This window comes from Periplaneta americana, chromosome 9 (genome assembly GCF_040183065.1).
Source record: "Periplaneta americana isolate PAMFEO1 chromosome 9, P.americana_PAMFEO1_priV1, whole genome shotgun sequence".
Classification (NCBI taxonomy): domain Eukaryota; kingdom Metazoa; phylum Arthropoda; class Insecta; order Blattodea; family Blattidae; genus Periplaneta; species Periplaneta americana.
The window spans coordinates 84,788,940-84,801,006 of NC_091125.1; the positions used below are offsets into that span (position 1 = coordinate 84,788,940).

The window sequence follows — 12,067 nt, forward strand, 5'->3', positions numbered from 1 at the left end:
TGAGAGAAATATACACCTAAGCATTTGCTACATTCAAAATATACACATCAAAAAAGTTTGGAACCAACAGAGTTTTATCACAGTCTAGTATATACAGTCACGAAGCTCAATACGTAGTAAATATGCGTCCATAGATAGTTGCTAACCACTAGGATCGCTAATGTCGCCTCATTACAGACAATTCGAAATAGTATCTGCACAGTCTATTGTTCCTAGCATACTCACAACTCAAGCTTCGTGACTGTATATATTAGACTGTGGTTTTATATAATGTTATCCCACTAATATTGAAGTTAATCATGTTGCTATGGTTACCAATTTTAGTAAAGAAATTACTATTTTGCAGGATTATGTATAATATTGCATAATTTAATTCTATCAATACACGATATTGAACAAATATTCCCTTAAAATAAAGGATATTGAAGGGATTTTGACAAGGTTAGTATGTAGTTAGTATGCACATAGCAGTAGCCTAAATGCTCGTGTGCGCATTATCATTTTATGTGAAGAAGGGCTAACAAATAGGCAGATTGTCCTGCCAGAGTGCTGTTGGAAAAACCTGGAAGCATTATCTGGACACAAATGGATTAGCAGATAGGCCCTGAAAAATTCGTCCCAAGGTAACCACACAAGCTGAAGACAAAGTACTGGGGCATCTAGATCGTAGGAAGCCAAAAACCAATGCTTCAGAGCTACGAAGTGCTTTGCTTCGGGCCACTGGGAAGAACATAAGCACCCAGACCATCAGAAATCGTCTTCAGGGGAAGAACATGCATGCAAGGCGCCCATGGCTTATACCTCCATTTACGTTTGTCTTTCAGGCGAACTTTTAATTTTCTCCTTGCTCGGCCTTTATTACTCCATTACACCATTTAACTACATCAGTAACAATTTGCATAACACCATATGATTTGTCTTAAATAGACCTAAAGTACATATTTTATATATTTTACATTTTATATCTAATCAATTTTAACAATTTTTAACAATTTTATTTATACAGTAAATGACATCTAACAAAAATGTAACATGAATTATATGTATTAATATTCACATTTCATAATCATAAATTTCATTTAATTTTTCGGCAAATCAACATATTAGACAAATCATTCAAAATTGAACCCTTTTCCATGATAAGTTTTTCATTACATAAAACTCATGATTAATCATTCAACCACTGTTATGCATATTACTGTGTACAATTTAATGGACTTATGTCTAGATTTCGTCAAATTTTTGAATATCTGATGATGCCGTACAGGCGAAAACGTTCATGGATATCTTTTTCAAGATGCATTAGCAAATAATAAATTTGAAAATTGATAAATCGTATGATTGAGCATTTGAATAAAATTTATTATCTTGAATAGATTTATCTGAAAATCAAGAATGAATTGTAAAATACTTTATTACTCCAGCCAACTAACATGATATGAGAGGACTACTTTACCAGCTGCTTTGCAAACATTGTATTTTTGTGTGTGTACTTAACTTCAGAGTAAAGTACCTCAACTTCGAAGTGTAGTGATCACTCTAGAGCGGTTGTAAGTTATAGCCCTCGTTATAGCCCTACTTATTTCCGATGACATAACTAACAGAACTGAATTTTGACATAGGAGAGAAATAACTGATAAATGTCACCTGGAACACTTACATTCAGGGGCAGAATTAACTTGACGAAAATATACGATATGAGTCTCCCAGCATTACTCATTTTCCCGAAACAAAATATTCTACTTATTTTGTCGTTCTGAAAAATCATACCATTGCCCGCATTTGACTATGTTATCTTTGAATTTAATGGCAAGTACGGTAACCATTTGACAGTCTTTGATGTTGCAAGTGATTCTTCACCACTCGCAGCGTTGTGTGTCCGGGTTCCATTTCTCATTGGGGCTGCACAGCTTGCACCACGCGACTCCATCCTGGCATTGGTAGTACCAGTGGGTGTCGTGAGGATGAGCGAAGTATGCAGAGCCATCGGGTGGGCAGGTGGGGGCTATGGCGCTGGGACAGGTGGCGACATACGCCCTCGCGCTGAAATCTTCCCTGGCGCAGCCGGCGTTGGCCGCGACGTCGCAGGTCCGGAGATCGGAGTTGAAGTACAGACCTGACGGACATTCCTTGCACGCCAACTCTCCTCCGCTACACTCATAGTAAAAGCGGCAGTCGTTGGGGTTTGGCAGGGAGGTGCAGTCGTCGGGCGGGCAGACTGTCTCCTGACAGTCCACATTCCAGGTCCAGTCGCACACGTTATTCAGGGGGTTGAAGTATAGGCATGGAGGACACGACATGTGATGGGCCACGCCGTTGTCGCACATGTAATACTGCGAGCAGTTGCACACATCCGGGAAGAAGGTTGTCTGAACCGTATTCTCCATGGACGGACACTGCACATAAGACGGCAGACTATATCCGCCGTAGGAAGCGTGCAATACAGCGAGCACACCAAACCAACCTTAACGAAAGAGTCCCATATTGATTATCAGTCTTTTGCAGTGTATGAAACGATTAATCATTCATTATTATTCATGATATGTAATATTAACAAATGTGTGTATTTTTTACCTTTTTATTTCTGTCAATTATATTCATGTTTTTATTGAATGTAACTGGCTTCTGTCTAATTGTCAATTTATATTAAATGTATTTTTTTCTCTTCTTTTTTTGCTCTTTCTTCTTTTTTTTTGCTCTTGTATGTTAATTATCGGTTTAAATTAAGTTAATTGGCGTATTTAGTAAACTGTCTTTGTAAATTTTATGTTGTGTAATTGGCTAAGACCACACCGTTCATGAACCTGGCTCTTACGGTAGTGGCTAGAAACATTTTTGTTGTATAATTTTAATTTGTACTCACTTTATCTACTAGCTAAATAAATAAATCATTGAATTGAACCTTGTAGATCTTTTATGATAATCCCTCAACCAGGTGCATTTCCAATCGACATTAACTGACTCCGCTAATATTCGCTGTTTATAAAGGCGGGCAATATTATTAAATGATAATGAAAAGGAGTTCGGGTGGAATGATATGATTTCTAACGAAAAGAAACGGGAGTACCTCAAGAAAACCCATCATAAGGATCTCATTTAGTATATTTGAACTAGGTATAGCCAGGCAACATACATTGCATAGTGCGCAGTAACCAAATGCTCCTACCGATTAGGGTAGGATTAGGGGTTAAATCATTTGGCTTTCTGATCAAAAATGTCATATAAACATGTGTTCTAATCTTAATTGGAAGTTGTTAGTAAAATATCTTTTTTATATAGTTTTAAGGGTAAAAGAATATTACAGATAAAGAATGAACTAAGTCTATTCAGAAGTATCATTTCTATAATTAATTGGCGAGTGTTCTGAAACTAAAAATGTGTTGTTAATTAATTTGTACAGATTTTGTTTTTCAATTTTTACTAAAAATGATATCATTCTTACACACTTATCACAATAATTGTTATAAATCATACGACTTTAGGAACTTGATTTTTTACAGTTTAATTATGTGTTCTAATGTACAGACTTAAAGAATTTACAAGAGTGGCGTGATTTGTAACAATTGTTATAATAAATGCGTAAGAAAAATGTAGGCCTAATTTTGTAGTTAAAAATCTTTTACCCTTAAAACTAAAGAATAATAGTATATTACAAACAACTTCAAATTAATTTAACTCTAAAATATTGAGATTAAGACACATGTTTGTATGACTTTTTTTGCACAGAATGTCTTCGGAAATAAGCTCCGTAAGTGGATGTAAATCCTCGTGGATCACTCTGTATATATGTTATCATACTGTATAATTCAAACGTGATATTTAAAGGGCATGAAAACAACTAAAATGTTAAAAAGACTGTACAATTAATAGAAATGAATCGAGCGTAGTGTAAGCAAACTTATGTTGTGCCAATTTTAATTGAATCTCTTAGCTTTGTTGTGGATGAAGTCCCGGGCTAATTCAATGGTAGAGCGCTCAGTGCGTAGAACGGAAGGTCCTGGGTTCGATCTCCAATGCCGGAGTGAATTTTTCTCCGATATTAATAAATAATAACCATAACAGGAAATTCTGTAGGATAAAAAAATTAATAATATCATCATATAGATCTGTACCACGAAGATTTCCACAAAACCTGTTAAAATTATTACTAGACAAGAATGTAAGAACCATAAGACATTATTCTATTTGGAGATCTCGTTTCCTTCTGAAAATGTAGTAGAAAAATATTTCACTCTACTGACCTGCCGAGTGTGGTGCCGACCACATCATCTCATTCTAGTGCCGAGGTCATGGAAAGCATGGGGCTCTACCTCCATGCCCCCCAAGTGCCTTCATGGCATGTTACGGGGATACCTTTACCTTTTACCTTTTTACTGACCTGCCGAGTGCCGGATTCTCGATGCACACAGAGTAATTATAAAATATGTTTATTTGTCGAGAAAAATAAGAGTAATAATAATAATAATAATAATAATAATAATAATAATAATAATAATAGTCTTAGAAGAGTCTCTGGCGAATATAAATAACTTGATGAAATGTGTTGTATGCTTACCTTTAACAGACATGTTCTCCGCACTGGATCCGAAAATCTTACTGACATAGGCCTATGCTGGGCAATTGTGATACATCACTTCCCTTAATTATGTCGCTATCTGCTCTACATCGTAGTTACGATGTTATCTGGAGTACTCATAACTCGACATGTGGTCTGGGTTATCTAAATCAATGTATTCTGATAGGCATTGCCATGTGTGTTGTATGCTAGATCAGGCAAAATCTTCAATAATGTTATCCTCCAGCGTAAACATCAAAAGCTATAGACATAGTTTCAATCTTCACGACTAACGTACGAGTAGCATAATCTTTTCAATCTCCACGCGTTGATAAGATGCATTAAGGTGCAGTTTCGTTTATGCGATAGTCGGATGCAATGACAGCATGCAGCGAAAGCAAGCGATGAACGCAAGGAGTGGGATAGTTTCGTTCATGCAGTTATCGCGTGCGATGAAGCAGCAGTTTACGAAGGGTGGCGTTCAAAGAGCCGGCCCGGATGGCTCAAGCGGTAGGGGCACGGCATGTCCCTATCGCTTGGTCCGAAGGGTTGTGGGTTCGAGTCCCGCCTCGGGCATGGGTGTTGTGTTTGTATTAGTGTAAGTAAAACAAAGGAAACAAATGAAAACGAAAACGAAAACAGAAAACAAAATAGATAACTTTGGTAAACAGCCTCTGGCTGGTCTTAAAAAAAAAAAAAAAAAAAAAAAAAGACGTTGTGGCGTACAATACGTTTTTCCTCGCACCGAGTATGGTCATCCGTTCCGGGATCTTTGATGAAACAAAAAAATGGCAGAACTTCAAATACTTACTGCAATAGCACTATACGACAGTCGAATGCTAATGTTATTAGCAGGGAAAGGGATTTGGAGTAATATAAAGAATGGTGAAATGTAGTATAGATATTCGTAGCTCAGCGACTGTCAAGCGAGCTGCGTCACAGAGCATGGACTAGTGCAGTACACTTCATACAAACTTACACGCAACGTGCTATAAACGTATTTCAGAATAAACAAATGGAATAGTGTACATAATCTGCATTCATTTTTTAACTATATGTGCTTTTCTTGGCAACGCACAAGACAGCAGTAAACAACATTACAAATATCAACCTCTGCATCTTCGCCTGTCAGTGGACATATTGATGGCTGATAGACAGTTGTCTTCTGTATGGAACTCGCCTCTGAATATGTGTGTTTTTCTGTCAGGAGCGTGTTAAATTAAAACCTTTATCTACAATGTCATGAAATATGATAATATGTATACACCGTATACTACAGTATTTACAATATTTGCAATATGCTACAATATTTACAATATAGCCTAATACAGTATCATTAAATGTTGAAGAAAACGTAGAACCAAACGAAATGGCATTTTCAATTAATGCTATGTTTTGTTGATGAAACAATTATTCCTGCAATGCCTTATTATAATAAATTGTAAATATTATTTTCAAATTTTCAAAATACAACTTTGCTCTGTTGTAAGGAAGGAAATTTTTTAACATGGAAAAACTCCGCTCTACATCTAGGAGAGACAATTGGAAAGTACTTGAAACAAGATACGTCAATTAAATTCACATGTTGAATGATGTCATTGGGACACATCCTTGTTAGTACATCTGAAATCCGACTAAGAATACCGTACCCATTATTTTTAATCAAACCTCTGTTCATTTTTTCACCAACACGTTTTCCTATTTCACCTTCTACTGCACTCAGTTTATTTACAATAGTCCTCATCATAATTATTTGCTCAATTATTTCCACTCCTGACCTTCCTAATGGAATAATGGCATCCGGTAAATATCCAAAATTTGTCTTAATATCCATGGCTTCTTTCTCGATTTTCTATCATTTAGCAGTTCCTGGCGTATTTGAATCGCAGCGGCGTCATCGAGATCGAAAGACTGGACCACTTTCTTCACAGATTTGAGGTGATGTGCGTAATAATTGCAAGCTTCGTTAGCTCTTAAGAACTGGACATGGGGGAAGCGACAATTTAGGGAATTGTTTCCTGAATTTTGATACTCGATCTGGAGCTTTTATAAATATAGGCTAGTCTTTCAATTTTGTATTGTTAGTTGGTTTCACTTTCGGTATTGTACCTGCACTTCACTACTCTGAACTGCATACCTGCATGTTGAAGTTCTTATGCGACAACTGTCCCGTTCACCTGATGTTGACGTGCAGAGAGCTGCGAGTATGTCATGGAGGGGAGGACTTGGTATAAAGGGTTGTAAACAAATGACTGTGTAGATGCCAATACTAGCTTTTACTACTCCAAATTCCGTTCCCTAGTTATTAGTAATAAAACCATGAACGAATGTAACATGTATGCTCACGCCAAACGACGACAACTCACCTACCTATGGGCATGAGGACTCCGAATTTGCAGTACTACGTAGCCTCTATCAGTAATATCTCGGCATCGAGAGTAACTACAAATCTGTGCCACCACCCAATTGATTTGTAATCACAAGTAATGCAGTATTAAATTGATGATAAACACGTACAATATGCTGAGTGAACCATAGTGAAAAATTTATTGAGCTAGTACTAATTTCGGAATGTCCATCATAGAGAAAACATATTACATTGCACGGCCTTAATTAATTACTTTTCTTATCGTAGATCCATTACTCTCCATGTGTAAACCGAGACAAAACTAAAATATCCAAACTAACACAACAGCTGTTGTTTCATTCCCGAAACTGGGTGACGTTTTCTCCGTGCCAGTATATCCCTAATAGAACAGTGAATTGATTTTACATTTTAAAGAAACACGATTTAGATGAGAGTGTTGCAGGAGCGAAGCGTGCTATGAGATATTGAGACAGTGTTTACCCAATTTATCTGTGTTTATAATAATTAAAATTCTAAGCTATATTAATATTTGGAGTTACGAAGTTACTGGTTACATCGATCAGTCAACGTGATATCATTGTAAGACAGCTTGCTTGCTGGAGCCGCGCTCTTCCACAATATTCGACGACCGGACCAGTTGTATAGTCGGCACAGTACAGAGAAGGAGACAAGACTTTCTTCGGATCTGCCATTCTGCTGGTTTCGGGAGCGTGAATTGAGTAACATGCGCATGCGTAGCACAGTTCGCCATCAAACCTCTTAAGGCTGGTCCACAATAAACTGGGAATGGAAACGAGAACGAGAAAGAAAATAATGTTAAAATAAATGTATTTAAATGTGAGCATTCCCAATAGTTAATTGTGAATGTTCACATTTAAATACATTTATTTTAACAATATTTCCGCTCTCGTTCTCGTTTCCATTCCCGGTTTATCGTGAACCAGCCTTTAGGAACGCTGTGAGACATTCCCAATATTGTCTCACAAGCAAACATTCTCATGGGGGCAGATAAAAAAGTTATTTTTTTCTTCCACCATGTTAATAATGTCAAAATAAGTGCTTGTATAAATTTTGGCCAGTCGAGCCTTATTACGCGAGAGCCATCCAGGAAGTAAGTTTTCCTGGAGCCGTTCACAGAAAGAAAACAGAATTTCATGGAAAGATTTATTGGAGCAAATACAGCAAATGTTGAGCTATAGCCCTATTTCAACATATTTCCCACAGAAAGTGAGAAATTTGTCATACTGTGGGATCAACAGAGAGGTGCAGACGACTGTCGCATACTGGTTCCGACACCAGACGGCAAACTTCTACGACACAGAGATACCAAATGTGATCCCATGGTAAGAAAAATGTCTCAATTCCGGTGGAGAATATCTCTCAAAGTTAATTACAAAATATCTTATGTTTGATGAGTACTGGTTTCATAATTTCTTTCTCTTAACAGGAAATCAGCTTCATCTTGTTCTGCCAGCTATTAAGAATGATATTGAGAACCTCTCACAAGAAGAGAGTAATTACACCGGAAGAGGTAAGGATGAAATCATCAATCAATTCATTTTTTACATTATCTTAAGCCACTAGTGGGCTTCAAGGAAGTTGGTGTAATGCAATTTAAGCACTTTAACATAAATTATAATTTTCATTTGGATATTTGCCTTCCTATAGCTATGTTCTTCAGATCGGACTGGAAATTATAGTAGTATCATATCACTTACTCATTGCTGGTTTGAATTTAGAATTCCCTCACTATCTATAAGTGCAGTAATTTTGCCTGTGACCGCAGATGCAGTGGCAGTGCCGAACTTAATATATTGATGAGTTTGTCCCTTTCTCCTTTCGATTGTTTCAGCTGCTGTCCGCTCTCTGCTCCCCTGGGAGCTTCTGCTAGTACTCGGTGTACAGCTTTCACCAGTCCTATTCACCGAGTTAATGGTTTCTTCTTCTGTAGTTACTCGTACTATATTGTATTGTTTCCAGCCAATTCATCTCCCCTTCTTGAGTATTTTCGTACTCTATAATTCTGGTACCGCTTTTAGTTGAATATTTCCCGCCGTACCCCTTGACGATTCTACATTATTTAAAAATTCCAAATACGAAGCCAACACCCAGACACGCTTCCTATGGGCTGCACAGCCAGTTTGCTGTCCCTATTGAGTGTCTCTGAAGGAGCTCGATCTCGTTTCACAATTCTCATCTGAAACAAAATGAACTTCTATGTGAATATGTTAAGGACAATTTAAAGGACAAACCTACAATCATTTCAATCATTTATTAGCATAATACAATTCTCTCTTAAATTGCCTAAGCTTATTGGGAATTAAATCAGTGTCTTTCCCAATATACGCTATGAAATGTTTAATATAAAACAATTTTTAACTTAAAAAGGAAGCAAAAACGAGTAAAATTGTATTAAACATTTTTGTTTGAAATATCTCAAAGAATAACGCCCTGAAATTAATGACATCACCTACGGTTCACCTTGTATGAGTGAACAATGAAGAAACTACACTGCACTATGACTTCATACAGCAGCTAACATATAGCTTTAGAGCAATAGTGTCAGAGTTGTAAGCTCCGAAACCGGTTGTGGTGCTAGAGACGTCTAGTCGGAGCGTGAACTTGCTTATGTCTGTGGAAGCACCGGAGTACGCAACGAGTTATAGTGGAGCGCTCCGCTCCGTTTAGGCTGTGTCTGACAACGCTGCTTTAGAGCGACAGTATGAAAATACTGCGTGTTCGGTTCAAAGTGTGTCATGGCTCGCTGTATGCCGTCATGTGGCTAGCCGATGAGCCTAGAGAATTCAATCTTCCTACACTTACGCAGAGGCGTATTAGTTATGTGCCAGAGAAGTTGCCTAACAAGTACGGCGTCCATTCTGAAGAGTACTTACCGCTACGTACGGTAACGCCTGTAGTGACAGGAATGTGAACTGTTTGGAAACACTTGCTGAGGTGAGTTTTTTTCTTACTGTCGGGATATGGAGAGAGGGTTAAGACGATTACTTATGTATTTGTTGACATTAACTTCGACGGTCAACATGGACACCGAGCATTTGATTTGTGTTGTGGAATGTTGTCGTACGCAACCGATGATAACAAATACCCTGCGTAGGACTTGCCCGCGCAAAACAAGTTCGAAAGAGGTTATGGTAGCACACAGACCGTACAGACCGCCATCTGTTGCTACGACATTCAAGTTATACCATACACGTTCTCAAGTTCGGATTGAACGTCTTGATTAATAGGCAACTTCTCTGACATAAAAGCTGAAAATCGCTTCAAATCGCTGACTCACAACAGTGACGTCATGACACATTTTGAAATGAACACCCAGTATTACTAAAGTGGTAAATCGCTGTTATGAGTGAAATTAAAAGTTAATAAATAGCCTAATATAAATAATTTAAACGATGTCTTGTAGATATGGCATACTTTTTCATTACGATACTTACTCAGAGAGTTTGCGTAACAGAACTAATCCGAATGGACTATATTGTGGGCAAAAATGGTTTTAGACACGTTTTTTCGGGACACTTCCGTTTCCCCTACCGTCTATCCACGAGTTCCCTATTCATAAACTCGTAATTAATAATGGGGAAGGCATACTGCTACTGTGATGTGTTCACGAATCTGATGGTCAACGAAAGACAAATTACCCATTCAGAAGAATCACTCATGGACTTAGTGCAGTATGCCTAGGCAAGTCTCTCTGTCTCTCTCTCTCTCTCTCTCTCTCTCTCTCTCTCTCTCTCTCATGCGCGCATCATCCGGATTCGATTCCGAAAAGGTTGTGGTTTATTTACATTCCAAAGGAAATGGATATGTGATTCTCTTTTGTGTCTGCTCTGTGTTGTTTGCCATGCTGATCACATGACGCAAAATTACCCTATTTTTGGCTCTTTATTTGTCCGTAGTCCTCATAAACATGGGGACAGAACTTGTCAACGACCCCGACTTTGGAGGTAAATGATTATCTAGACAGTCATAAAACAGAGTAATAGTTTAAATGATAATGGATAAATGCTTCACAATGGTTAACGTTAATTTTTAATGCTACGTGGAAATCACCATCATGATGCCGAATCTCTCTTTCTACAGTCTATGTATTTGTCACTTACCAATATCGTAAACTGTATTTCGTTGGTTGATGCTACCCTCTTGCTTATCTTATGTTGTGAAAGTCATGCTTCGAGTCTGTTAACTGTCAGATCGAAAATTTGGAGATATAATATTTTTTATGGCTAATACTTTTCAGAAGCTGTAAGCGCTATGAAATAAGCAAATAGCCACAATTAATTTAAGATTTGTTGTAGTTTTAAATGATTTGTTTATTATTTATGATTTATTAGCAGTAAATCATAAAATATTTTTATATTTAAGTAAAATTCAAAATTATGGACAGAAACAGAAATCTCATGTACTATGAATATCACGCCAAATAGTAAACTACACTCCTTTAGGAAAACGATCTTTTGGCCTTCCGCTGAAACATGGAATGAAATCGTAACAGGCCACTAGGCCTAATAGCCTACACGATAGGGAGAAGAAGAAAAATATTTCAATAGTTAATGTTACATAATTTGTCTAAAAATTATTTGGCGTAAAAGTTTAAAAATCCTAAGAAGTTCAGTACTACTGATATGTTCTTCGGACAAGCTTCGAAGTTCTTCCTATAAATCACAAATGCATATTTAATCTCCAGTATCTAAAACTGTATTCATTGTTTATGCCTACACGTTGCGCAGTCTTCTGTGTTGATTCTTTTGTACTGGAGTCGGTAGAGTGTAAGTGCAGATTTAGTCTAGATGTCAGAGTCGAGGGGTACAAACTATTTTGTAGATAATGATTAATGTTTTGCTTAAAATATTTTTTCTTTGGTACACAGCTGTTCTCAGCGGTCTGGCGATTACCATGTTGACCGTTGAATCCGAGGTTCGCGGGCTCAAATAGAGCAAGGACTGTAAATTTTGAAATGAGATAAATACCATAGGATAGCTTTTCCAGGTGGGAAGTGAAGCTCTGTGTCTCGTCTCGTAGATTTATTGCACGTAAATAAAGGATTCCAGACAAAATTTGTCGATCATTTCAACGAAGAATAATTTGTACAGTTCTTAGGTTAGTAGCGTTATTAGATAAAATGC

At 37.3% G+C, this 12,067-nt stretch overlaps 1 protein-coding gene across 1 annotated transcript; it reads right to left on the reverse strand.

The window, feature by feature from the left end:
• Positions 1-291: 291 nt before the first annotated feature.
• Positions 292-4,876, reverse strand: LOC138706163 (peritrophin-1-like). Its single transcript, XM_069835155.1, has 2 exons — positions 4,556-4,876; positions 292-2,464 (listed from the first exon to the last, which is right to left on the reverse strand). Exons 1-2 carry the CDS (start codon positions 4,566-4,568, stop codon positions 1,857-1,859), a joined length of 621 nt encoding a protein of 206 aa, XP_069691256.1. The 5' UTR covers positions 4,569-4,876; the 3' UTR covers positions 292-1,856.
• Positions 4,877-12,067: the final 7,191 nt, after the last annotated feature.